The 21,622-nt window shown below is 43.1% G+C and overlaps 2 protein-coding genes across 7 annotated transcripts in view; both read left to right on the top strand.

The window, feature by feature from the left end:
• ftsj1 (FtsJ RNA 2'-O-methyltransferase 1) overlaps positions 1-4,166 on the top strand; it is a 10,734-nt gene extending 6,568 nt beyond the window's left edge. For all 5 annotated transcript variants that reach the window (XM_044194097.1, XM_044194101.1, XM_044194100.1 and 2 more), the window contains 2 exons: positions 1-62; positions 3,669-4,166. The exon at positions 1-62 is cut by the window's left edge and continues 42 nt beyond it. In XM_044194097.1, the coding sequence (XP_044050032.1) occupies positions 1-62; positions 3,669-3,854 (248 nt within the window). In that variant the 3' untranslated portion in view covers positions 3,855-4,166. The remainder of the gene's footprint in view (positions 63-3,668) is intronic.
• An 837-nt stretch (positions 4,167-5,003) lies between these two features.
• LOC122875000 (bromodomain-containing protein 1-like) lies at positions 5,004-20,532 on the top strand. 2 transcript variants are annotated; one of them, XM_044193659.1, is made up of 12 exons: positions 5,004-5,311; positions 7,624-9,014; positions 9,701-9,857; positions 9,952-10,080; positions 11,737-11,865; positions 13,087-13,399; positions 14,367-15,125; positions 15,318-15,444; positions 16,365-16,495; positions 17,161-17,255; positions 17,566-17,720; positions 18,815-20,532. In XM_044193659.1, exons 2-12 carry the CDS (start codon positions 7,642-7,644, stop codon positions 19,023-19,025), a joined length of 3,579 nt encoding a protein of 1,192 aa, XP_044049594.1. In that variant the 5' UTR covers positions 5,004-5,311; positions 7,624-7,641; the 3' UTR covers positions 19,026-20,532. The 2 variants fall into 2 exon arrangements, with proteins under 2 accessions (XP_044049594.1, XP_044049595.1); XM_044193660.1 differs by lacking the exon at positions 17,161-17,255.
• The last annotated feature ends 1,090 nt before the right edge of the window (positions 20,533-21,622 follow it).

Raw genomic sequence — 21,622 nt, 5'->3', positions numbered from 1 at the left:
TTCCTTTCCTGGCGTGTGGTGATCTCAGCGCCTTCGACTCCGACAGAACCTACCCTCTGCAGGTGAGGAGACACATCAGAATCAGAATCAGAATCAGAAATACTTTATTGATCCCCGTAGGGAAACTCTTTGTTACAGTAGCTCGCCTTTACGTCAGTGCACACAGGAGAAAACGATATTATACACTATAAACAGGTCAGAAATAAATAAATTAAGTAACATGTTGGTATAAGTATAAGATAAACTAAGTGTCGAGTACCAAGTGGGTTTACTGGTAGATGGTGAAGTACAGTATAAATACAATGTCACTAATTATGTAATAAATAATAGTAAAAGCGGAGGTGCATGTACTGTCGAGAGTAATTGAGGTATATCCGTAACAATAAATAAGAAAAACTAACAAGGGAAAACTAATATTGCACTTGAGGAGTAAACAGAATATTGCACAATTATTATTAATTATGGCGGAGATGTAATGCTCAATGACCAGTTTAGTGACCTAAGGTCAAACAGACTAATCCTTAGAGGGAGGAGTTAAATAGTTTGATGGCCACAGGCAGGAATGACTTCCTGTGGCGCTCTGTGGTGCTTTTTGGTGGGATGAGTCTTCCGCTGAAGGTGCTCCTTTGTTTAGCCAGCACGTCATGGAGCGGGTGGGAGACACTGTCCAAGATGGCGTGTAGTTTGGCCAGCATCCTCCTCTCTGACACCACCGCCAGAGAGTCCAGCTCCACCCCCACAATGTTACTGGCCTTACGGATCAGTTTGTTCAGTCTGTTTGCGTCTGCTACCTTTAACCTGCTGCCCCAGCATGCAACAGCATACAGGATAGCACTGGCCACCACAGACTCATAGAACATCTTCAGCATTGTCCGGCAGATGTTGAAGGACCTCAGCCTCCTCAGAAAATAGAGGCGGCTCTGGCCCTTCCTGTAAACAGCCTGAGTGTTCTTGGTCCAGTCCAGTTTGTTATCTAAGTATACTCCCAGGTACTTGTAGTCCTCCACAATGTCCACACTGACCCCTGGATGGAAACCGGGTCACTGGTGCCTTGGCCCTCCGTAGATCCACAATCAGCTCCTTTGACTTTGTCGCATTGAGCTGCAGATGGTTCTGCTCACACCATGAAACAAAGTTACCCACCACAGCCCTGTACTCCGTCTCATCACCACCGCTGATACATCCCACCACAGCAGAGTCATCAGAAAACTTCTGAAGGTGGCAGGACTCTGTGTGGTGGCTGAAGTCCGTGGTGTAGATGGTGAAGAGGAAGGGAGAGAGGACAGTCCCCTGAGGGGCCCCAGTGTTGCTGACCACGCTGTCTGACACACAGTGCTGCAGCCGCACGTGCTGTGGTCTGCCAGTCAGGTAGTCCACAATCCAGGACACAAGGGGGGCGTCCACCTGCATCGCTGCCAGCTTCTCTCCCAGCAGGGCAGGCCGGATGGTGTTGAAAGCACTGGAGAAGTCAAAAAACATGATCCTCACCGTGCTTGCCGGCCTGTCCAGGTGGGTGTGGATGCGGTTAAGCAGGTAGATGATGGCGTCCTCGACTCCCAGCCGGGGCTGGTAGGCGAACTGAAGGGGGTCCAGGAGGGGTCTGACGATGGGCCGCAGCTGTTCCAGCACTAGTCTCTCCAGCGTCTTCATTATGTGGGAGGTCAGTGCCACCGGTCTGTAGTCCTTGGAGCCACTGGGACGTGGCGTCTTCGGCACAGGAACGAGGCAAGATGTCTTCCACAGAATGCGGACCCTTTGAAGACTCAGGCTCAGGTTGAAGACGTGTTGAAGGACTCCACAAAGCTGGGGGGCACAGGCTTTTAGCACCCCGGGGCTAACGCCATCGGGGCCTGCAGCCTTGTTTGAGTGGAGCCTCATCAGCTGTCCTCTCACCTGGTCAGCAGTCAGGCACACAGCAGAAGTTACAGGTGGGGAGGGGGGGTCGTCGGTCTGGAGAGGGCCGTTAGCCTGATGGGGAGGGGGAGCAGAGTACTCAGAGGAGATTGAGGGCCGACAGCAGCTGAGTTAGAGGGGGATGACCAGGAGCCGGTGTGTCGAATCTGTTAAAAACAGATTCAGTTCGTTGGCCCTGTCCAAGCTGCCTTCAACTCCTCTGCTGCCAGTCGGTCTGAAGCCAGTGATGGTCTTCATGCCGCTCCAGACCTCCCTCATATTGTTCTGCTGGAGTTTCCGCTCCAGCTTCCTCCTGTACTTCTCTTTGGCCTCCCTGATTTTCACCTTCAGGTCGGCCTGGATTGCCCTCACCTCCTCCCTATTACCATCAGTAAAGGCCCTCCTCTTGGCATTTAGAATGTCCTTGATGTCTTTTGTTACCCACGGTTTGTTATTTGGGTAACAATGGACCGTCTTGGTTGGGACATTGCAGTCCACACAGAAGTTAATGTAGCCAGTGATGCACTCAGTGAGCCCGTCATCCTCCTGGTCCTTACTGGAACATGGTTCAAGTCTGGTTCAGTCAGTTGTCATTCCATTTTCTGTTTGATTGTACCTGCTGTGGTTGTCATGCTTTATTTATTTTCACTATGAAATTTAATCCATTCCATTTCATTTTTAATGATGTAATTAAGGTATTTTACTGGGATTTTAAGGAGATAATTAATGGATAAATGAATTGATTGTAATATAATAAGGTATTCTGATGTATAATCGGCACAACAAGAGTTTTGAAGGGGAAGAAACCCCTTAAAATTTAACAAATAGCATGAAGGACACACTTAATTAGTACATTAGATAAGCCTTTATTTTTCAGTTAAGGTGGAAATTCAGGAATGGTTTTAAGTGATTGATAAATTTAAGGGATTTTTACACCTTAACTTAACGACTGGTCATTCAGCGCTCCTGCACTGTCAGACATTTTAAAACAGCAGAATTTGCTCCATAATAATGTGAAATGATGAAAATGATGTGGAATCGTATCAGTGGTTTCACTGAGATGCACTCATGATGGCCACTAAGGCTTCAACAGCAAATTAAGTTTTAAAATTCTTCAGTGATGCAGCCTGAGATAGAACAGGAAACAGTCTTTATCCTCGCTTTTTAACTTCCCTAAGTTCTCTCTCTCAGCTCTTAACGTAAATGTCCTGTCATGTCTGAATGAAGCCGTAAGGAACATAAGCGTAAAAATCACCTCTGTCTGAATGACAAAAATCCATCACTTTAACAGCTTGATGAAGCCAATGTTACATATTCCATGTCTGAAAAGGGCTCAAGAATCCCTTAAAATATCATAAATTTGCCAGTGAAAATATTTCACACCCCTAACTTGAACCAAAATCCTGCCTTAATAACACCTTGAACTGAATATTAAAGGATTTCTCAAATATTTCTAATTAATGTGTGAATTAAGGGGGAAGTTGCATGCCCCTTAAAATCTACTTAATTTGTTAAAGGGGTTCTCTAATTAAGGGGTTTAGTTTCTCATGTTAATGGCCAAATTAAAGGATCTCTGGCTACCAAACACCTCGATGTAGATTAAGGTGTTTGGTGTGTTTTTCAGGGGTAAATTAAGGATGAAGTATTTTAAGGGATTCTTGTTTCAAAGTGATGCATGTACTTATTGTAGTTTTTGTAGTGTTTTTCTTTTCTTCACACAAACACAATCTCACACCTGTTTGGTGTCCATTTTTCTAATTGTTTTCTGTCTTTAGCTGGATGCTGGTAAACCGTATCAGTACACCCCCCCCACCCAGCCGCCCATACGCCCCCCCTACCAGCAGGCCTGCCACCTCCGCAAAAACAACCTGCTGTCCCGAGAGGACGCTCTGTCCAACAGTCCCAAACAGAGTCAAGATGAGACGGAGCCGAGTCCACCTGATCAGTCTGACTGCTGCTGATTGGTGAAAAAAACCCACCAGAGGACAGAGTTATCGTTAAAGGAACAGTCCGGACTGGAAGCAGGGGGAAACTGCTGTCCTACATTTACATGCAGTTTCGTCATGCCTCCAGTCTTTGTGCTAAACTAGGCTAAACATGCTCTGGACCTATCGCTATTAATGGATGTTCTTCCAATCGGAGGAGTATGTTTTTATTGTTTTGTCTGACTTTATGTGGAGTATTTTGTGACAGATCCTTCATCCACCAGGCTGAGGAATTGTAAACATTTTATATTTTAAAAATAAAAGTGATTTCTTGGAGGCGAGCCAGCATCATGGTTTTCATGAGTTTTATTTTAAGAGTGATTAAACGCTGAATTATTTTTTTGTCTGAAAACGTAGTACAAAAAACAACCTATGTGAAATAAAAAAACCCATTTTGCTGCCATTTAGTGTTTAATGCTGCTGACTTTGGCTTGTAAGTTAGTTTAGTTTTGGAGCTATTGACCATTTATACATTTTCTTTACTACTAAGAATTACCCGCCTGGATTAAGCCTAATAAAATAAAGTAAGAAAAAACACCTGCCCGCTCACGTTCTGCAGGAAGGTGCCTCTACTGAGCTTTAAAGTGACTTTAATGTAAAAGTGCTGGAGTTGAAGTATTAAAGGTCACTTTAAACAGGTTAAGAGTTTGTTTATCTTATCAAAACTGTGTGAGGTTCCATTATTAACTAAAAGTCTTAATTTCAACGAACAACTATGTAACTTCAATACAGGTTTAAAAGATTTACGTCTCCAGTAGGAACCAATGGGCTTGGGGCTGTGTGCCGCAGACATGGTAGGGAAGTCAAAAAGTATTGAGAGATGGATTAAGGCATTGTTGATTTGAGTATTTCCATGGCAGCTGACCTTAACAAAAATGTAGAGTAACACCAGTTTGATCCTTTAAATCCCCCACCTGTCGATTTACCTGGTCCCACAGACCAAAACCTTTAAACATTCAAGTTCTGAAAAATACAGTATTAATTAGAATACATGTATTGTTCCAAATAGTAGTAATTGTACTGTCAATGACCCCCCCCCCAACCCAACCCAACCCAACCCAACCCAACCCAAAATAAAGCCGGAGCTACTTCCTGGTTTTCGTTTGTACGCGGTGACGTCACGGCGTAAAGGCTCAACACAACCGCATTGTTGTTGGGGGAAGAGAAGCTCGGGCAGCTGCTGAGCTCTGCCACTTCCAACTGCCTTTTAACAGTCCTGTCGATCAGTATTTATCCTGATCAAAGTATAGAACCTGAAACCGGCTCCGTCGCCCTGGATACCTGTCGGTTACTTTCAAGTTTAACTCGGTTCAGCGCGAGCCGCGGCCGCCGTTGGATGAGCGGACTGAATGTGGATTTAACTGCCGCTTCGCTACACAGGCCGCGCCGCCATTGCTGCTGTTTTTATAAGCTGAATTCGTGAAAATACCGAGGTAAGTTCAGCCTCACTCTGTCCTCACCTTTTTAATATCATCCCCCTACAGTCTGGACAGGTTTACGTTCAAAAGCAATCAGCGCTGCTCTGAGGAAAAGCCACCTTTTCCAATCAAGGCAGTTTCTTGTTGTGTTGGTCGCCATATTTCCTCCCCCCTCAGTTAGATGTAATGCTAGCAGGCTAACGTTAGCCCAGTTTGTGGACGGAGTGTCCTAATGCGTTTAACCGGCGACCGGAAAGGCCGTCGCCTGATGGGAGGACACCGCCTGGTCGTCTTTTTTTGTAACAGACCTGTATTTGGTTAATAACTTTGAAGCAGGTTCGATTAATCACACAGATCAACATTGTGGTAAGGTTGAGCGGAGCTAACGATAGCCGTTGCTAGCAGACACCGTTTAGCACACAGTCAAACGGAGACTGAACGAGTTGAAGCCGCTGCTGTTAGGCATTGGTATTCAACAACAACCAGCTCTCAGCGGCTTCAGGCAGGCTAGCTGTGCCCGCCGTAGGCTCGCTGTAGTCGGTGTGAAGGCGTGATGCTCTCGGCACATTTCATTCATCCCGTGAACGTTATCAGTGTGTTTCCGCCCCCTGTACTGTAACTACATTCAGCAGCCAACTGTAAGCATGTTGATCTCTTACATTAAAGCTGCACATGTCCCATGTGTGCCTGTGAGGGTATAAATGCCGTTGCATAGTTACTGTTTTAGTTGCACAACAGAGGAGGGTTGGAATCAACTGTATTGACCAAGAACAAATGTAACGTTACAGGAGGATACACACAATCAATGATTCGTCGTAAAATCGTTTAGCAACGACATCAGCGACATTTTGCGAATAATTGTTAAAATGATTTACTAAGCAAAATTCCAGACATTCTTTAGGTTCAGGTTTCTTTGTCCTCTATGGGAGTTAACTGAATATCTTTTGGTTTTGTAGTGTTGGTCAGACAAAGCTGGACATTTAAATATGTCAAATTGGGCTCTTGGAAACCGTGATGGACATTTTCACTCTTTCCTGACATTGTATAAATCAAAATCAGTTAATCGAAAAAATAATGGATTCATTAATTTGAATAAAAATAGTTGCAGCGCCAGTGTTACAAACATGGGATTCATGTCTGTTTTTTCAGTAGCTGTCAATGGTATAATACACAGTGCAGAAAACAAATGTACAGGATGCTGCTGCTTACAGATACAAAGATATGCAAACATAAACATATCTGTTTTACTTAGGCAATAAATATTATATGAATAATAACTCTACATACAGAGGTGGTTTTAGGTAGAGCTGAAAAGATTAGCAAATTAATTGACTGGTCGATTAACAAAAAAAAATAGTCTGTTTTGATAATCAATTAATCATTCAAGTCATTTTTAAGCAAAAAATGCCAAGCATTGGATATTTCCAGCTTCTCAAATGCAAGCATTTTGAAACTTGAGTCAACACTCAAACATTAGTAACTTTTAATACCAAACCAAGCCCTACCATGAACTGAAAAAGACACAGCGCTTCTTTTAGACTTGTTACAGTTGTTGTTGTTTTTGTACAGATCACAAATCAAGGGGTCTCACGCTCATCTGGGAACCCTCTTATAGAAAGGTGCTGACGGCGAGCTGCTGATTTCTTTTGAATAGTTTTGTATGTTGTTTATGGCTGGGTATCAAACCTCAATACTTTATTAATACGGACTGAAATTTGTCTGTAGCCTCTAGTATCGAAAGTTTGCATCAAAACCATGGTCAGATTCTGAGTCTTGTTGACATTCTTTGATTGAATAGTTCCTGATTTAAACCAGGAAACTCTTTTAAAAGTATTAAAGTATTGGAAATAGTTTTCGTATCAGATTTTATTTCAATAGAAAATGGTGTTGCAGGTTAACAGTCTGTCGTGTACATGTTGAAATGTTGTAGGCAGCTCATTGAAATCCATAACACTTCTTTAAACGGGACCCTGGGAACAAGTATTTAAAACACTGTAACTAAAATGACTGACTCACAGAGATTTGAAGTTGTGTATTTTATTTCTACATATTTCTCTGGTCCTCTATGATTGAAGACTGGAAGAGGTGGTGATATACTTGTAGAAACACACTAACTGCCCGACATTAATCCTGTAAGGCACCATTGAGGGTTAAGGCTGTTAATCATTAGTACAGGTTCTGTTAGATCCAACACACACTGCTCTGTGTGCCGGTTGTTGCTTCACAGGGTGAGTTAATGTCATGAAAAAACATCGTCATTCAGTAGCTGCTGCCACAACATCACGTCAGCGAGTCACTGATTGTTGTTTCACCTGTTCCGTTTTCAGGGTCTTTACGACTTCAAAATGAAGAAAAAAGGTCGACATCACCGCCCGGCGGTGCTGAAAAGGGACTCCTCTCCCATCAAGCCGTCGCCCAATAGGGAGACGCTGACATATGCACAGGCTCAGCGAATAGTGGAGCTGGAGGTGGACGGCCGCGTGCACCGGCTCAGCATCTACGACAAGCTGGACGTCATCACCGATGACGACCCCACGGCTCAGGAGATCATGGAGTGCAACAGCAACAAGGAGAACAATGAGAAGCCCCAGCAGGTCCTGGTGCGCTCTGTGCGCCTCAAAAACAACCAACAGAAGAAGAATGCGGCGCTCACGGCCTCGCACGGCGGCATCGGCACGCACGGCAGTGCCAGTGGCCTGTTGGAGCCAAAGGTTAGAACGGTTGAATACAATCTGCCAGTGGTGCCGAGGAGGCCGACGGCGTATTACAAATACACAGAGAGGACGGCGGAGGAGCTGGACGAGGAGGTGGAGTACGACATGGACGAGGAGGACTATGCCTGGCTGGAGCTAATCAACGAGAAGAGGAAGAGCGAGGGCATTAGCCAGGTGTCGCATAACCTGTTTGAGTTCCTCATGGACCGGTTCGAAAAGGAGTCTTATTCAGCCACGCAGGGTCAGAGCGACCTGCAGTCGCTGGTGGACGAGGACGCTGTCTGCTGCATCTGCATGGATGGAGACGGAGCCGACAGTAACGTCATCCTCTTCTGCGACTCCTGCAACATTGCCGTGCACCAGGAGTGCTACGGCGTGCCGTACATTCCCGAGGGCCAGTGGCTGTGCCGCCACTGCCTGCAGTGTCCGTCGCGGCCCGCTGAGTGCGTCTTCTGTCCTAACCGAGGCGGAGCCCTGAAGAAGACCGACGACGACCGCTGGGGCCATGTAGCGTGCGCTCTGTGGGTGCCTGAGGTCGGCTTCTCTGACACGGTTTTCATCGAGCCCATCGATGGCGTCCGCAATATCCCGCCAGCGCGCTGGAAGCTCACCTGTTACCTGTGCAAAGAGAAGGGTGTCGGAGCGTGCATCCAGTGCGATAAGATCAACTGTTACACCGCCTTCCACGTCAGCTGCGCCCAGAAGGCCGGCTTCTACATGAAAATGGAGCCTGTCAAAGAGGTGACGGCATCCGGCGCCACCAGCTTCTCTGTGAAAAAGACCGCTTACTGCTGCAGCCACACGCCTGAAGGCTGCGACCGCCGACCGCTCAACATCTACGAGGAGTCGCACCCGAAAAACGGAGCCTGCCACAAGAGGGCCGACAAGAGGGGGAAAGCCCGAGCCAAGGGCTGGCAGAAGAAGAAGAGTAAGAGAGCGGAGCCCGAACCAGATCCTGAACCTGAGACCCCCACCAACTCTGGGCCCAGTATCACCGCTTCGAGGTAGGCAGGCAACCAGGACTCCCAGAATGCATCTCTCACATTAATTATTAATCAATGCTCAGTCGACTCAAGTCTGTTGAACTTCAGCTACATCAATAATTAATGATCAAGTGATCAAGTTTTTGTTTTCCCAGCGTCCTGATCCAGTATTACTGCAGTTCAGTGCACACTAGTGGTTTTCACTGGTCCACTCAGTTCAGTCCACTCAGACTGAGACCTGATTCCAGGTCCAGATTTTTTAAAATTAATTGATGTACGTCATGTTCAATAAGGTTTTCCATAGGCCTGTTCCACAATTCTAGACCCATTAAGACCTGCAGTGCACACTAGTATGTCAACATTAGTAACAGTCAGTCTAGCTTAGCTAAGAGAACCTTGACAATTGAATAACTTTGCATTAATATGGTTAATTGTGGTTTAGTACAACTTGGGTCTTATTTTGTCCATCATTTCTATCAGTAATAACATTGTAAGTTAATATCTGTAACACGGTGATATCACTAAAGAGAAACACAACGATCAGAGAGATTACTGAGTGCAATCTATTACAGATGTAAAGGCACAGACCAAAAATATAGTGCTCCTTAGCTTGTGTTTCTGCTCAGGTTATCCCCTCTGAATACTGAATGAAACAAATGATGAGTATTTATTGATTTAATATCTCCTTCTGTTTCCCCGTGGGTCAGTTTCGACACCATTCTGAACCAGGTGGCGGTTCAGAGGAAGCGTCTGTTCGTTGAGCGGGTGCTGAGCTACTGGGTGCAGAAGAGGCAGTCGAGGAACAACGTGCCGCTGATCCGGCGGCTGCAGGCCAACCCTCAGCCGTCCAAAGCCAAGCAGATGGTCAGTGCTGCTGACACTCAATGGCTTCTGATAGTGGAGCATTATCCTTTTTAATGTAGTTCTCACTGAAATGAAGTTTGTGTGTTTTCTGCAGGACTGTGTGGAAACGAACAAGGCGCTGAAGGAGCAGCTGAAGGAGTGGCACCGCCTCCGCCACGACCTGGAAAGAGCTCGCCTGCTGCTGGAGCTCATCAGGAAGAGAGAGAAGCTGAAGAGGGAGGAGGTAGAGTCATTTCATCATTTACTGCTTCTGTTTCTCTAGCTCAAGCAAAATCTATAAATAATGACAATAGGTTTCCTGTCTGTATATATTAATTTCCAACCACCTGCCAAACAGAAACGCCAACCAGCCACTTCACACAGAAAGCCCAGGGGCCTGTACTACGAAGCAAGTTTAACATACCCAGGATATCTTTTCGTTATCTGGCTTCACTAACCCTAGCAACCGCGATCACACTATGCAGGCACGGTGGTTATCAACACGATCAGTCAGCCCAGATTTTCCCAATCTAGTCATGAGTGCGTTCACATAAAAGGGGTGGCGTTTGTAGCATATGACTACATGGACAAGTCTACTGGCAGCAGGAGACGAAGAGCAAAATATAATATTAGACAAATACGAAGAAGTTAAACACAGCTGGCAAAAAATCGCTGACTGTGTGAATGCCTAAGTTATAATATCACTGCCCCATCATTAGGACACGAGTAGGTCTGACTACAATTACATTTATAATAATAATAAAGTTTATTTGTATAGCACTGATCAAAACCAGCATTACCAAGTACTTTACAACTAAACACAAAAATAAAAATTATTCCCTATGCCTGCCTGTGAATAAACAGGCAGGCATAGGGAATAAAAGAGGAGTAAAACTTAAAAACAACGGATGATTAAAAACCATAAATTAGACACCAAGGATAAAATGTAAAGCAATGGGTGAATTAAAACTTAAAATAGAGCAGTGCAAGATTTAAGTGCAGCATCAACAATAAAGTATAATGGAACTCAATAGTTAAGAATTAAAATAACCTAAAAATTATAAGACGGTAGGAAGATTTGTGTATTCCATTAAATGAATGTGTTGCTTAGATGTATTATAGCGTTTATGATCATTTTAGCCTTATTCTTTGAGCTGCAACCCAAGCGGCGTGACATAGACTTGGGAGTAGGGTTGCATGATATGGTAAAAAAATAATATTGCGATTATTTTGACAGATATATTACGATTAGTGGGAATGATCCTTTGTGCATCAAAATTTTTATTTTCACTGAAAACAAATATTAAAATCACAATGATGTGACATTTGTTGAGGTCTGTATCAAACAAACATGTTTTCTTACATCTGGAGAACAAGATTTGTAGGCCAGGGCATCTCTGCAGCACTTCAGTACTTCATTATAATGCTGTTTTGTCACACATTTTACCTTTTTATCAAAAAATTGCAGCTTCTGTGATTTGGATATTGCACTTGGCCATATTGCGATAAATATAACAACATAATTCAAAGCGTGTGTGGGCTTAGTCCATAGTTGCTGTCAGTTTCACCAAAAACCTCCCAAGTTTCAATGATAAGTTGGATTTGTGTTCTGGTGTGTTTAGACAGAATGTGTTTTGCTCACAAATTTGACCTCTCGACTGTTTGTGTAATTTTTTTTTATTTGCCTGAAACACCCAATGCACTGACTGTCACTGGCTGTTTGTAACAAATAAACACTGATCGCAAAAACAGTAACATTCACACAAAGAAAGTGACACAAATTCACTTGACGTTCAGCACAAACACATAGTCAGGTTTGTAAACACTGACCTGTTCACGTGTATTGAAGCTTTGGGTTAGTGTCCATGCTGAGCTGTTTGGCTGTGTGTTCTCCCGTCAGATGAAGCATCAGCAGTCGGTGCTGGAGGTCCAGCTGACCCCCTTCAACATCCTGCTGAGAGCTGTGCTCAGTCAGCTGCAGGAGAAGGACCAGTACAGTATCTTCGCTCAGCCCGTCAGCATCAAGGAGGTCTGCTTTACTATCCATCAATAACACTGTGATACTGCTATGGTTCCATAATGTCCAGGAAAGGTTTTTAAATGTGCAACAAATCTGGATTTTGATAATGTAACTTTATCCAAGATCACCAGGTTTATAGCTAGTTAGTCAATGCATGTATACATTTACATATTTTCCACTGCATTCATTCAGGTGTGGTGCCAAGGTGATACCCTATGTATCATTTTGCCTTATTTATCTGTATTGTCATACCTGGAGCCCAACTGACTTTTTTTTTCTCAGCCCTGTTCATTTGCTGCTGTAAGCTAAAGATAGAGCTACAGTTGATACTAACACATCACTTCCTGCATGTGTTTTAATGCAAAGGCAGGGGTAGACCTTTATTGTGAAACAACCACAGGAAGTGTTGACATTGCTAGCAAGGTCAGCTAATGAATGCTTGGTCATCACTTGGTTAAATTTTAATCAAAAATAGATTGTGACAGTTTTCAACACTTGTTGTCAGTTTGTGAAAGAATTAAGAAATTCTGCATCAGGTAGAATTTACTGTTTTTAGCAGTTTTTACCTGTTGAAGGTCTGTGGAGTGAAACATTAATAAAGTGAGTTTATGGACAGCGTGGAAGATATTTTTTAGCCAACTAACCTGTCTAAGACTTTCTGGTGTGCAAAAATTTTGCAGTAATTGTTACATTGCATGAATGAAATGGTTTGTTGTTATGTCTCAGGTGTGATTAAGTAGAGCAGATAAAATAACAATATGGACTGACGACAATTAACTTGTAACGTGATGGCTGCTCCACAATGTTATAACTAGACAATGACTACTTTGTAAAACCTTGTGAAAAGTAAAAACTTGTAGTAATGAAACCCTCACTGTGGTCCCATACCTGGAAAAAACACCATGACAAAAACGCTGTCGGCCCTTTTAACATTCTGAACACAGTGGCATGCTGAGAACTCCTGAACGCCTCATAAACCACAAACAGAAATATATTACTGTTACATATATTCATGTTAATGTATGTTGTGGAGAGTTCAATCTTGACCTTTTGTAAACAATATATGTAAGAATGACCTAAGCTCAAAGGTTCATTTACTAGTTTTTGAAGCTTTCCATCATACCTCAAGGTCGTCTTAAGATGAGAGAAATGATGTCTGAAACGATAGTGAATCCCTGTAAATCTTCTCAGACAATCTACAGCTTCCAACGTGTCCCCTGTCTCCTGCAGGTTCCTGACTACCTGGACCACATCAAGAACCCCATGGACTTCTCCACCATGAGGAAACGCATCGACGCTCACGACTACAGGAGTCTGGAGGAGTTCGAGACCGACTTCAACCTCATCATCGCCAACTGCATGTCGTACAACGCCAAGGACACGTTTTTCTACAAGGCAGCTCAGCGAATGCTGGACCACGGAGGAGTCATCCTCCGCAGGGCACGCAGAGAGGCCGACAGAATCGGCTTCGACTTCCCCAGCGGGTTGCATCTTCCCGAAGCCCCAAAACTGGAGGTGCCACCCCCCTTCACCTGGGAGGAAGGTAAATCGATTGACCATTTAAAAAACAGAAAATGACAGTGTTGATAATTGATTAACCGTTTGTCTTTTTTTTCCAGTAAAAAATCTCCAAACATGGTCAGGTTCCAGTTTCTTCGCTGTGAAGATTTGTTGTTTATGTGTTGCACATTGTAAACTGAATCTCTTTGTGTTTGGGCTGCTGGTCAGAAACAGTTTTAAGAAGAGTTCTCCCAACTTGTTTTGGGCATATTTTTTGGACGAAACAACTAATGATTAATCTAGAAATTAGTTTTAAAAAAACTAGTTAAAAGTCAAGTAATTTCCCCTGAGGCTTGTTGTAGATGATCAGTGATTACATCAGCTGTAAATAATTAACGTTAGTTCCGTAACAGTTAAAATGAAACTTCTGGCTGTTGTTTGGTAAATTAAGTCTTTACAGCAGGTGTCTATACTAACCAAAGATCATTTGTTAAAGATAGAAGCTCCACTGTATCGCCACTGTACGACCACGAATGGACTGTAAAACTAGAAATGGCTAAAATATCAGAAGAAATTTTAAGTGTGTTTGCTTGTGTTGAAAATTGCAGGTGCAAACACTTTAAACAGATTAAAATGTCTTAAAATGTGAATACCTTCCATGTGAAGTGTTGTATGGGAGTTGCACTTTTAGTTGAAGCACTTAAAGGAGTTGAAGTGTGTGCAGTGACATGAGCTGAGTTGTCAGTTGAAGTGTAATGGCTGAAATTTCAAGTTAAAGCCCTGTAGGCAGTTGAATTGTTAACATGTAAGCGCTAGTCATTGAACTAACAGTTGTAGAGTAAAAGCTGAAAGTGTAAGAAATGAAAGCAGCTGATGTGTTATTTGACTTATAAGCATTGAGGAGAGTTTAAGTGTCACTTACAGTGTAGGAGGTTAAAGCAGTTGAAATGAAAGTGCTGGAGTGATGTAATGAAGATATCATCATGTGACTCTCTCTCTCTCTCTCTCAGTGGACCGCCTGCTGAGCCCCGCCTACCGTCAGCTGACCCCTCTGGAGGATCAGCTGAAGGAGCTGCTGGAGAAGCTCGACCTGAGCACGGCTATGAAGCACAGCCCGTCCCGCAGCAAGAGGCTCAAACTGCTCAAGAAGACCATCATGGAGGTCCGCAGCGAGATGAGCCTGAAGAAGTCCCTCCCAACGCCGCCGCCTGCCACCCCGGAGCCCGAGCCGACCCCCCCCGAGTCAGAGGAGAAACCACTACCTGAAACCCTGGCAGAACCCTGCATGCCACAGGAGAAGTCTTTACCTCCGCCAACATTAGAGCTGTTAACCTCACTGTCGCAGCTCGACACCTCTCCCAGCGACTCGGAGCAGCCAACTCTGAAGGCCGTCAAACCCAGCATGGACCATACTCCCATGGAGCTCGATGGCGACACCGACACGTCTACCTCAGTGCCCCTGGATGCTCCCAATGGGCACATCCCGGACCCGCTGCTCCTCAACGGCGACCTCCAGACCGAAGCCTCTGGCGCCTGCAACCGACGGACCAACACCCTCTTCCACAAGTCCGAGAGCGCCAGCCCCCAGAAACCACCCAAGAGCCAAGAGGCATCCGTTGTGTCGCCGCTGCCCATGGGCACCAAAACCTTCCTGTCAGTGGTGATCCCTCGACTGGAGACACTCCTCCTGCCGAAGAAAAGAACACGCAGCAGCAGCGCTGACGGCGAGGAGGAGGACGAGGAGTCGCCGATAAAACGCCTCGGCACAGGTACTCACTCAGAGAACAGGTGTCATGTTTTGATTCCAGAGTAAAATCACAGCAAAAAAATCTACCCAGTGACAAAATGTTAACTTAAATGTTAAAGAAATAATTTTAATAATCAGGGCACTATTGTACCCTAACCCATAACCCTACACTACACTGACAAGTTTCCTGTGTTTTTTTTTTTTTTTTCTTCAGGAATAGCTAACGGTTTTGTGGTGGAGGAGGAGGAAATCTCACCGTCTCCTCGCCTGCTTGAGCCTCGCCGGCGCTGTGCCTCCGAGTCGAGCATCTCCTCCAGCGGCAGCGTCCTCTGCAGCACAAGGTGAGTTCAGGAGGAAATATCTAGAGCCATGCAGTTTACCAATAATACAAAGTTCCAGTTTATTCCAAATTGGGACTTATTTGAATAGTTTTGTCCATCATTTCTATCAGTAATGATAACATACTTCTGACCACGCTAATAGCTGAGATCTGGGAACACAGTGATGTGATAGGAATGATGGCGAACACTGTGAAAATAAGACCCCAGTTGTATGAAAACAGAATTTCTCTATAACACACTGCTCTATACTGGAAGGTCTTAAACTTTGGTTTTGGACCACACATGATTTGTTTCCCACGTGTATATTTTTACATATAATGTAGTTTTTAATCTCAACAAAACTTGAGCTAATGCCTTTTTAGAGTGTGGGATTTCCCAAACCGAATAAATACCACACATATAAACACAAAACTGCCTTGCTAGCTCGATTTTGTTGTAACTAAGATATCTGCTGAAAATGTTTTTTTTTTTCCATGGACAGATTTAATTACTACGTCCACGAACTTCACATGTATTTTTAAGCTAGTAGCGTCGTGTCACCGACTCACCTGCGCAGCTGATGGAGGAAGCCGGAACATCAAGGCGGAACAGTTTCCACGTGAAACATTTCCAATAACTTCAGAGCGTTGTAAAGTCAAAATGTATTGAAAAAACATTTACAACATGGTTTTTATCTAACGAAATGTTCTGCATCAATCCATGTTGGCGTTTAACCTTTCAAAAACAACATTTTCACTGTGATCACAAAACTGTTTGCTAGCACCTGGTGGAGTAATATTTTTAGTGATGAGCCCGGTGTTGTGTCATGCTGATTTGAGCACGTTCTAAATGTCTAGTTGACCAATCAGATTGCTTGGTCGGAACTACTTGTTGTACAATAAACAGTTTATCTTATCTAGCTTAACTCTTGTCTCTTTCAGCACCGTCATTGTGTCTAAAAGTGGTAAGGGGCGGCCGACGGCAGCCCGACGGAGCACCGTGGATGACAAAAGCACTCTGAGGACCTGCATCGAGAACGGAGAGTTCACCAAAGCTGCCAAGATCTCTTCGGGTGAGTCGAGTGCCATCTGATGAATGCGCATGAAACGGCTTGGCACGCTTTGATTGGTCAACTCTTCTCTCTGTCTGCTGAAGACATTTACTAAACTTATACTGTTTATGTGCTAGCAAAAATAGTTTTTTATTTATCGCTCCCTTACTTCACTTTGTCTACCGTTCTACCCGTGTGACCCAAAGAGCAGTGAAGTGGGTTATTATTTTGAGATGATGTATAAGTATTTTAAAAGAAAATCTTTAAAATGGCATTTTACCTCCCACCTCGCCACACTAATGGAGGTTTAAGCCGTGAAGGAAGCGGTAAATGAACAAAGAGTCTAGAAACAGGAAACCTATGATGGACATGGTGGAAGTGAAGTTAAGTCCGTTATTTTCTCTGTGGGTTCAGTGAATTATAGGTTCATACCATCAGCAAACAATATCCAATCACTGTTTTTTGAAGGTAATCTTTAAAAAACGTGTGTGTCCTCTCTTGTGTGCATGGCTTTGTGTTCAGATTGGTTTTGTGTGTGTGTGCGTGTGTGTTCAGCTCCTCTCTTGTGTGCACGGCTTTGTGTTCAGACTGGATGTGTGTGTGCGTGTGTGGCTGTGTGTTTAGACTGCTTGTGCTCTGTCTGTTGCAGTGAATACTTGATAACGTGATTGTTGTTGTTCCTGTAGAGGTGTGGAAGCCCACCGCTGCTTCTCCATTTGTTCTGGAGCCTCTTAAACTAGTTTGGGCTAAATGTAGTGGATATCCCTCCTACCCCGCCCTGGTGAGTGAGTGTTAGTCCCCTCTGTGTCTCATTACCCATCTGCCCCTCTGCCATTGTGCGTGCTGTAGCTCGTGATTTGTGCTCACAGCCATGCGGGAGCTTCCAGCTGGCCGATCATGGACTGCTTGGTGTGTGTGGAGTCGGCCGCTTCGCTCAGAGCGTTTTCGGCTCGACTCGGCCTTGCATGCTTGTGTCTCTGAGTGCGGGCTTCTTCTGTGCGGCCGCTGCCACCAGAATATACTCCACACTGTTGTCGTGAGGAGGCCGCTTCACTCAGTCTCCATCCCTCTCTGTTTTTTGGCCTTTGCAGATCATGGACCCCAGAGCGCGGAGGACGGTGTGTCAGCACAACGGGGAGGAGCTTCCCCAGCCGCCCCTGGACGTTCTCAAAGCCGGAGAGCGGATGCAGTTCAGGTCCGCAGAGAAACTCTTCCTCGTCCACTTCTTCGACAGCAAGCGCAGCTGGTGAGGAACTCACCGACTCATTTAAAAAAAAAAAAAGAGTTAAAGTGTGGAAATAATCTGCCTAAAAAGACAAAAATAAAGCAGGGCTGTAATGTGTTTGTTTCTTTGTCTTTGTTAAAACTCTGGCAGCTGCATTTTAATTTAGAATTTCTTTTAGTAGACCTGAGAAACGACTGCTCGAGATGAATGCATGGATCAGCTTTTCAAGATCCTGCTTTGACATGAGTCCTCTTACTATAGCTATATTTTTTTAAAAGATGATAAAAGGCCGGCACAGTGATTGATTTAATACAACTGGTAAAATTTAGATCTGAGTTCAAGAAACCACCCAAACATCTGGCCTCTCAGTTTGCAAAGATAAGGAGTTAATGTGTGCAATGATTTTGTGTTTTTCATTTTGGGCAACAAAGATCATCACTTCAGTTGTGTCTTTTATTTAGCAAGAGATAATTCAGGCACATCCAGTCACTGTTTAATGCACTGACATGCTGAGTCATATAGTCATCTGGGGAAAGACAAATGTATCATCAACATAAATGTGGCAAGTTCATTTATACAGCCCAATGTCACAATTTGCCTCAAGGGGCTTTGCTATCTGTACAACATACATAACAACACCCTCTTTCCCTAGACCCTCGATTCAAATGAATGTGTGGTAATAAATATTTAATTATATTTTTTACAAGCATAGTGTAGTTGTAGAAAAATAAAAAGTGTTGATGCGAATGTCATTTAGGATCTTAATACAGTGATGGGGGTGAAATTGAACATGCCTTGGATTGGAATTTGTCAAAACATTGATTTTAAAGTTTGTTGATTTAAAGAAATGTATTCAGTTGTTAGAGAATTTTCTCAGCAGTTTTTTCTGTAAAGCATCAGGTCTGTAGTTATTGACATTAGTATTTTATACAAAGCTGTGTGCACATATTCAACACTGCAGTGAGACTGGAGCAGTATGAACTAAATGCAGCATCACTGTTTAGTCCAGGAGCGAGGAGCAGTTACAAGCTGTGAGGTCACTGATGTAGTCTGGAGTGAGGAGTAGCTTTCCGTCCTTCCAGTTACACACTGACCTCTGTCTTCTCTCTCCTCAGGCAATGGCTTCCTAGATCCAAGATGGCTCCCTTCGGGATCAACCAGACGCTCGACAAAATCAAGCTGACAGAGGCTCGCTCCTCCTGCGTCCGAAAAGCTGTGCGGCTCGCCTTCGACCGAGCCATGAACCACCTGAACTGTGTCAGCGGCGAGCTGGAGCCGAGCGCCAGACTCGCGCCGTCACGAACTAACCCCCATCACCACCTCTGAAATCCTCCCATCATCCATCTCTTGTCTTTGCCCTTTCAGCTTTTTGTTTTGAACACCGTCACAGCAGAGACATTTAGTTTCTGTCTCATACGCACAACAAACACACACTTGTCATGTTTACCATTTCCTGCTAACTGGAACCGGTTCGTTTTCATGTCTCCCCGCACATCTCTTCCCCCCCACGAAATACTGTAGCTTGTGACGGCCATCTTGTTTTGTCAAAGAGCTATGCAATGAAAACGACTCGGTTAGCGGGTGCAAAAAGTTGAAAGGAAAAAGAAACTCAAATCGAGGCTGTGAGGACCGAAAAATCACGGGTCTAAACCTGTTGAATGTGTCAGAGTTTGACCTCTGACCTCCTTAAATGTGCTGCAAGACTGCTGCAACAATGTTACTGCCACAAAAATGTCCATCAGTGTGCGTGTGACTGCAGCAGCTCCTGTAAATATCCTGTACAAGGCCTGACACTAATTTATTCACTCCCTCAGTTTGTTTTGGTACATGGTGTTCAGATATTTATACAGTTGGAGGTGATGATCCACGTCCTCGCCGGCACTCACGGTGTCGGCCTTTATTCTGGTGCTATCTCTACAGAGAAAAAAATAAACATGCATACTGTATTGATCATTTTTATTTCAGCTCCTTTTTTACGGTTTTTGTAAGTTATTGAGTTCTCAAGCTTCAAGTTCTCTCGTCTTTGGCATTAATTTTGTTTGTGTGTTTGCATGTCTCCATGCATTTTTTATTTTTTATTTTTTTTATTTTACCTAAATGTTTTTACTGGACTACTTTTTTTGTTTGTACATATTTATATAAAATCTATATAGATGCTCTCAAAGTTTAAAATGCCTAAAGTGCATCATTCACACCAAAACCAAAAAAAATCTGCTGCCCACAAGTTTCCCACTAATGTGGGGGTTTTTGTTTTGTTTTTTTAGTTGTCTTTTTTTTCAGGTTTTCGGCCTTTCTGTTTGTGTGCTGTGATGAGTTCAAGTCTTCTGTAAAATGTCACAGAATCATCTTTTCCACCTGAACTGACCTACAGTCAACTGTAGGAGGGAAGAGAATGTGCCTGTACTAATTTATTGTAAAGGAGAAATTGTATATGCATTACTTTATAGAGAGAGTATTGTAAGAAAATACTATGGGCACACGAGGAGCCATATGTAGAGGCCCTTCCTCTTCTGTTGTTTTGTGATTTTTTTTTTTTTAATTTTTTAAAAATTTTTTATTTTAATTTTTTATTTTTGGATTAATAGCATTAAATCTGAGAGGTGAGGTGATAGCGTTTGATGTTTTATTTTGGCAGGGTAGTGATGGGTAGACTTCCTGTTTTGTTTGGCCCCTCTGGATGTGGATGTTGTGTGTAAATAGATTTGGTACTTTAGCTGATTCTCTGGGAAAAACCACAGTTATAGCCAACGGGAGCAGAAACCAGCCGACGGCAGGCCGGTGGGATTTTTATACTAAAACACTGAAAAATTAAAATATGATATTGAATCACTGATTGAACGTGTCCTGGTTTTATTATTCTTTTTATATTTTTTAATTAGATTTAAATTTTAATACAGTTTAATATTTATTTGTATTATTTTTCCATTATCCTGGTTTAAGTTTTGTTTTTTTTCATTTTTTTATTATTCGTATGATTCATCATTATTTTTATTACCCGTATGTCCGTTTTTAATTTTTGGTATATTTCAATTTCATTATTTTTATTAGATTTTTTTCCCCCCCATATTACCATAGTTTTATTTTTTCTAATGATATGTTATCCTGGTTTAATTTTTATTCATTTTTTTATTATTATTTAAAGTTTTTTGGTGAAGTACCCACTAAAAATTAAACACTGTAAATTTATTTCGGACTGTTAAAGACTATTGAGACTAAATACGGTCACTTTCCAGATCAGAGAGGATTTAAATTTTGATTACATTTAATTTATTGTCATTGACACTGACTTAGATTGCATTATAACCTGGATTCATGTTAACACAAAGTTCAGCTGTACATGTGTCCATCCTCACAGAAGAGATTTTCTAAGCTTTCCCAATTTAGGATGGTCTGAGCTCCAGATGAGGATAAATAATGAACATGTAACTTTAAGAAAACACATTCTTCCAAAGTGACCTTAAGATGTTAAAAATCAAGACTATCTTTAAAACGAATTTAAAAAAACCCTAAAACAAACACATTAAATATAACACAACAATAAACTGATGTAAAACTTAAGCAACCTTCCTGCATATCATTGACTGACCACAAGGTGGAGCTTTTGTTCTGTCTCTGAAACAGCTGACGACAGAAGTGAAGAGGAAACACTGCAGTCTCACAACAGTTAAAACTCAGCAGGACGATTAAAAATGCAGATTTTTGTTAAATCAAGATTGTTTCAACATGGATTGGTACGTGGTACTTTTTTAAAGTATCTTTTAGACATTTAGCCTTTTATTTGACAGGAGACAGTAAGGAAATGACAGGAAATGAGGGGAGAGATGGGGAACGACATTCCACAAAGGTCCCTAACTGGAATCATTTTACATAGGATTACATGGTCCGATTCAAATTCACACCAGATGCGAGACATCGGCGGTGTG

Source organism: Siniperca chuatsi, linkage group LG4 (genome assembly GCF_020085105.1).
Source record: "Siniperca chuatsi isolate FFG_IHB_CAS linkage group LG4, ASM2008510v1, whole genome shotgun sequence".
Lineage (NCBI taxonomy): Eukaryota > Metazoa > Chordata > Actinopteri > Centrarchiformes > Sinipercidae > Siniperca > Siniperca chuatsi.
Note: the sequence above shows the minus strand (reverse complement) of the source record. Positions and strands in the feature narration are given on the sequence as shown.

Coding starts and splice junctions, on each gene's coding strand:
- LOC122875000 (XM_044193659.1), top strand. CDS start 7,642: ATGAAGAAAAAAGGTCGACATCACCGCCCGGCGGTGCTGAAAAGGGAC. Junction 9,015..9,700: donor CCCAGTATCACCGCTTCGAG/GTAGGCAGGCAA, acceptor CCCGTGGGTCAG/TTTCGACACCATTCTGAACC. Junction 15,445..16,364: donor AGCGTCCTCTGCAGCACAAG/GTGAGTTCAGGA, acceptor TGTCTCTTTCAG/CACCGTCATTGTGTCTAAAA.